The sequence below is a fragment of the Oratosquilla oratoria genome, chromosome 21 (assembly GCF_046742065.1).
Source record: "Oratosquilla oratoria isolate Oo_2021 chromosome 21, ASM4674206v1, whole genome shotgun sequence".
In the NCBI taxonomy this organism is placed as follows: Eukaryota; Metazoa; Arthropoda; class Malacostraca; order Stomatopoda; family Squillidae; genus Oratosquilla; species Oratosquilla oratoria.
The window spans coordinates 43,619,408-43,625,133 of NC_134797.1; the positions used below are offsets into that span (position 1 = coordinate 43,619,408).

At 42.1% G+C, this 5,726-nt stretch overlaps 2 protein-coding genes across 2 annotated transcripts in view; both read left to right on the top strand.

Moving 5' to 3' along the window:
- The window catches only part of LOC143037103 (uncharacterized), a 2,369-nt gene extending 1,495 nt beyond the window's left edge, over positions 1 to 874 (top strand). Inside the window, exon 2 of the mRNA XM_076205218.1 lies at positions 467 to 874. Within this exon, the coding sequence (XP_076061333.1) occupies positions 467 to 874 (408 nt within the window). The remainder of the gene's footprint in view (positions 1 to 466) is intronic.
- Positions 875 to 2,173: 1,299 nt separating this feature from the next.
- On the top strand, positions 2,174 to 5,393 carry LOC143037105 (uncharacterized). The gene is made up of 2 exons (XM_076205219.1): positions 2,174 to 2,224; positions 4,986 to 5,393. The coding sequence occupies exons 1-2, from the start codon at positions 2,174 to 2,176 to the stop codon at positions 5,391 to 5,393; spliced, it is 459 nt and encodes a 152-aa protein (XP_076061334.1).
- Positions 5,394 to 5,726: the final 333 nt, after the last annotated feature.

Sequence of the window (5,726 nt, forward strand, 5' to 3'; positions counted from 1 at the left end):
TCGATCTCGCCTCTCTCTCCACAAAGGATCAATGAACACTGCTACATTAATTTTTCTTATTGCAAGGTTGTTACCAATTTCCTCCTCATTAATATCACTTCTTTCACATCCATACACATTCAGAGGCTCTATTACTAGGGATCTGGGTAAGCTGTCCTCCAGGATATTTTCTTTTACCTTTTCATCTTTTCGTTTTCCTTTATCCTAAAAGTGAAAACAGAAGGAAACAAACAAAAAGTGACAAAGTAGAGACCACACCACCTCCTCCCCTTCACGTGACGTCACAGGCCTCCGTGTATATATAGAGCGTGGTAACATCTCGTTGGCTACCACACACTCCCGACATGTCTCTCAAGGTAGTGCTCCCGTATTTTGTGTAAGAAATAGTCTTAACCTCTTGTCGACTGAAGCCTCCGATTCCATTGTGCGAAATGTTACGTTAAGAGTTATAATTTGTCTGTTATAGGTTGCTGTCTTGTTCGCCCTCGTGGCCCTTGCCGTGGCAAGGCCCGACAAACTCCCCACCTACTCGTACTCTCCCCCAAGCCAGGAGGACTCCCACGAGTCCCTAGACATCTTCGAGACTCCCAAGTACGAGTTCACCCACGCCGTCAAGGATGAAGAAACCGCCAACGACTTCGGCCACCAGGAGGCTCGAGATGACGAGCACACTCAGGGCTCGTACTACGTGCAGCTCTCCGACGGACGCCTGCAGAAGGTGACCTACTACGTGGACGGAGACTCTGGCTTCATTGCCGAGGTCAGCTACGAGGGTGAGGCCCGCTACCCCGAACCCGACTCGAGCGAGGAAAGATTCTACGCCGCTCCTGCTCCATCCCCTCCTCAGTCTCTCTACGGAGCCCCCAGCAAGTAAGGACACCACCAATGAGATTACATGACCTTAACCGAAGAGACCCAACGATGAAATATCTATTTATTGTAAATACAGACATATAAGAACATGTAATATTGCAATTTTTATTTCTATACCCTTATTCGCATAAAAAGATAATACTTGGGTGCCTTCCTCGTCCCCATCCACCATATTGTTAGCGAGGATGGTTGTCTTAAGAGCTTTGATCTACCTGATGTATTTGGTTTGTCTGTGACTTTAGAGATCTGGAATAGATACATGACTGCCAGTTATCAGTACCTTACGAATTAATTAAGAATCTATTGGAGTAAGAGAGCAAAGGAAGTAGTGACATATGAGTTATTTCATTCCTTGAGGTTTCGTTCGGCGAAATGTATATAGACATGTATCTAAGTCGACTACCCGGTCTTGTGAGATCAATTTTTGTGGAAAAAGAAAGAAAAGTCTGTAGGAAAACAAAGAGGTAGTTGTGTATATAAGAGGCTAATGCTAGTGAACGATGTCATGAAGTATATTCATTTACATTTCGCGGATTAGGAGGCAGGGAGAGGAGTGAGACTCGGGTCGTTCATAACCAACAAAAGTGAGAAAAAGGATCAGACAGTTGTAGAGAAAGACAGAAATGTGTAAATATTCTTAGAAGAAAACTGAAACGAGGATATAGAGTTAGAAAGTTAGAAATGATGTGAATTTTAATAAAAGGAAAAATGTGTGTTTTCACTTGTGAGCTTGTTGTTCGTTTGAAGTGTGTATATGAGATATAAACTCGTTTGACCTCCTGCGTTTAGCAGTGAGTATTACTGTATGTTAGGTTCTTATATTCATACGATGATGCACGACCTTTTGATTATACAGGTCGGGAGAGTAGCTCAGAAGACAGTGTAGACAACGAGGTCTGGGAGTTATGTGTCGAATTCGGTGTTCATGTTTGGCGTGGAGCCTTTCCACTTGACTTGAGTCTATTTTATATTTGTGTTGGTCGAATGGATGGATGTTGACTCTTGTAGAAACAAGAAAAATTAAGGAGCTGGTAATGAGGAGTAGGGTCAAAGTATTGTCCTTCATGAACGTCAAAGAATGAAGCTCCATCCACGTCTTATTTGACTTGAAACCATCCAATGCATAATACCAACTCTACCCCGTATGAGGAGGGCCAAACTTTCCTGCAAAGGGAGTGGAGATAGCCATATCTCCAACAAATTGTTTAGATGTACTCGGTCAACGGTATCGATAACCAAAGAAATTTTGTCGACGTCCAAAGAAGACATCGTCAGGGTAAGGTCATCTTAGGACGTCTCTATGAACACTCAGTTGAGCCGTATTTCACATGTAAAGACCCATGGCTCTCAGGTAACTGACACCAACCACCAAGTTGGCCCGTAAGTGATTCCTAGAGCTATTGTGTTATTCGGGTAAGTCTAGATGAAGTATTCGGTGTTTTGTGTGTGGTGATTGGATATGGGTCAATTTGCAGCTGTGGCTAGACCTACTTTGTGTTGGCATATTTCTAAAGACGGTGGGCTAAACGTAGACGTGGTAGTGCAGTTCTTGCTTGTGGTGGAAGGGATTTCTCAATAGGGCAAGTGACTTGTGTCATATGATGGTGTGCGTAGTTATCTTTATATCCTTTTACACTTCAAATAAGGAGTTGGGTGCCTATCCAAGACATCGACAACGAGGATGATTATCCTAATCTGATCTATGTAATCTGCCTGGTTTCCATGTATATTTACTGTAAGTCCAGACAATTGGGATAGGTGTATGACTATAGGTCATAAGTGCGTTACGAATTTCTTAGGCATATTAATATACTGGCTTATGATAGCAAAGGAGGACGACATGGGCATGTTATGAGCCTTAGGTATTTATCTAACTATCTATTTCTTTAGGAATCGTCACAACATACGTTCTTAATAGAATGACCATACAATTGTTGTTTATGAGTTCGTCCCACTAGCTCTGATTGATGATAGACTTTTGAGGTCCGGGTGACTCGTACGTCGTTATGATGCTGACAAAGATGTCTTGCAGGTTATTCTTTCTTTAATCTGATCTCTACGGCTGTTTATCTATCTGCGTCCGGCAAAAGGAATATGTATATGAATCATAGAGGTCAGACCATCTGCGTTGGCGAGATCGGTTTTTGTGAGAGATGAAGAAAAGTCCGTATGAAATTGAAAGGATACCTGTGTATGAAAGGGACATTGTCAGTGATCCAAACGATAGCGGTACCAATTCAAGTGCCCCATCTACTTTCTCTGATGCAGAAATGCGATGAGATGTTTTGAGGTCGTTACTTATCGTTGTCTACTTTGGTTATAACGTGGAGTTGTATCTAGTATATTCTTCATTCATGTACTTTACACTTATTCGAGTCGAATTTTATAAGTTATTTTATAAGTTGTATTTAGTATATTCTTCATTCATGTACTTTACACTTATTCGAGTCGAATTTTATAAGTTACTTTTGACACCGTTGACCTAATTTCTCTAGTTCCTTGATCCCCTAGACCAGTGGTTCCCAAACTTTCTTACTTGACGCTACCTTTTTGCTTCCAGTAGACCCGCACGCCCTCACTCTCCCTTTTGTTCATGTGAAATGATTCTTGCATTTATTTCTTAGTATTGTTCAGGAAAACAGATTTCTGCTTGTATTAAATTTTGATAATGAAAGCCACTCAAACAAATAATAGTACATCCCAGAGACATTTTTCTAAGTAACTAAAAATGAAACATTTGGTTGAAAGGGAGCGAAAAAAAAAGTTTGAACATTAGCAAACTGGCAAAATTGACTTGCAATTTAAAGAATAGATAATTTGAAAACATGGCATATAATATTTGGAAAGACTCAGGAGACTAAGGCACAGTTTATGAACTAATTTAGTGAGATGGATGCTGCTGCTTCTTCCTCACAAGATTAGAAATTCTCGGATTGAAGTATTGGGAGTTTATGACAAATCCCTCAGTGGCGTCAGTGTGGTTGGTAACGGTGACGTGTCCAAAACGTGTAAGAAGAACTAGCTTAATAGAAAACGGGTTGGAGCGACTGCTATAATTATACTTTGCATGTATGTAATGGCAGATATTTGTTCTTTGAATGATTTTATTATTCTAATTAAATATTTTTGAGCAGATGACTTCACGCCCCCCTTGTATCCTCCTCACGCCTCCCTAGGGGGGCGTGCCCCCCTAGTTTGGGAATCACTGCCCTAGATGATTTGAATGACCATTTGTTTTTGCGAAAAACTTAGTATCGTTAGTAAATTTGAAGGTTGTAGATTGAAGTCCACAGCTGATATCCCTGATATATATTGTGAACAGAGCAGGCCTAGAATGTTACCCTGGGAAACTCCACCGGTAACATATTTAAATCTAGAGGTTTTACATTGAGAGTGAGTCACAGTCTACAAAATTTCAACTATTTTTTAATGCAGCTTATGAAGCTACTTATTCGATACCAGATATATTGAATGTAAAATATTGTTTTTGTCACGGTCTGATATCGTTGCACTTTTATTTTCTAAAATTATAGAAGTATATTCACGCTTGAATGTTACATCGCACGACCTTTTCTCATATTTGCCTACAGAATTCCACCATCAGGGCCATTTTTTTCCTCGCCCTATTTCTACTCCAGACACAAAAGGCCACTCTTCCAACAAAGGGTCACTGAGCACTGCCACATTCATTTTTCTTGCTGCAAAGCTGCTATCAATCATCTTTTTACTATAACTCGTTTGACATCCATACACATTCAGTGCTCTGTTACTAAGGATTTGGGTAAGTTGTCCTCCAGGATATTTTCATTTTCCTCTTTTGGTTTTCCATGGTCCTGAAAGTGAAGGACGAGGGAAGCCACAAAATAGCGACAACGTGAGAGACTACACCCCCTCCTTCTCCTCCCCTTCCCGTGACGTCACAGGCCTCCGTGTATATATAGAGCGTGGAAACATTTCCCTGGGTATCACACACTCCCGACATGTCTCTCAAGGTAGTGCTCCCGTATCTTGTATTATCTTGTATAGGAGATATTCTTCAGCTCCAGTTGGCTGAAACCTCCGACTGTAGTGTGCGAAATGTTACGTTAATATTTGTACTTTGTCTGTTATAGGTTGCTGTCATGTTCGCCCTCATGGCCCTTGCCGTGGCAAGGCCTGACAAACTCCCCACCTACTCGTACTCTCCCCCAAGCCAGGAGGACTCCCACGAGTCCCTGGACATCTTCGAGACTCCCAAGTACGAGTTCACCCACGCCGTCAAGGATGAAGAAACCGCCAACGACTTCGGCCACCAGGAGGCTCGAGATGACGAGCACACCCAGGGCTCCTACTACGTGCAGCTCTCCGACGGACGCCTGCAGAAGGTGACCTACTACGTGGACGGAGACTCTGGCTTCATTGCCGAGGTCAGCTACGAGGGTGAGGCCCGCTACCCCGAGCCCGACTCGAGCGAGGAAAGATTCTACGCCGCTCCTGCTCCATCCCCTCCTCAGTCTCTCTACGGAGCTCCCAGCAAGTAAGGACACCACCAAGGAGATTACATGACCCCAACCGAAGAGACCTAACGATAAAACATCTATTTATTGTAAATAAAGCCATGTAACAACATGTAATATTGCAATTTTACTTATATACCCTTATCCGCATTTAAGAAAGATTTAGGTGCCTCATCCCCATCCACCATATTGGTAGCGAGGATGGTTATCTTAAGAGCTTTGATCTTCCTTATGTATTTGGTTTGTCTGTGATTTTAGAGATCTGGAGTAGATGCATGACTGTCAGTTATCAGTACCTTACAAATTACCGAAGAATATCTTTTACTGCACTAAGAAAGCTATTTTATTCCTTGAGGT

Coding starts and splice junctions, on each gene's coding strand:
- LOC143037105 (XM_076205219.1), top strand. CDS start 2,174: ATGAACACTCAGTTGAGCCGTATTTCACATGTAAAGACCCATGGCTCT. Junction 2,225..4,985: donor TAAAGACCCATGGCTCTCAG/GTAACTGACACC, acceptor TGTCTGTTATAG/GTTGCTGTCATGTTCGCCCT.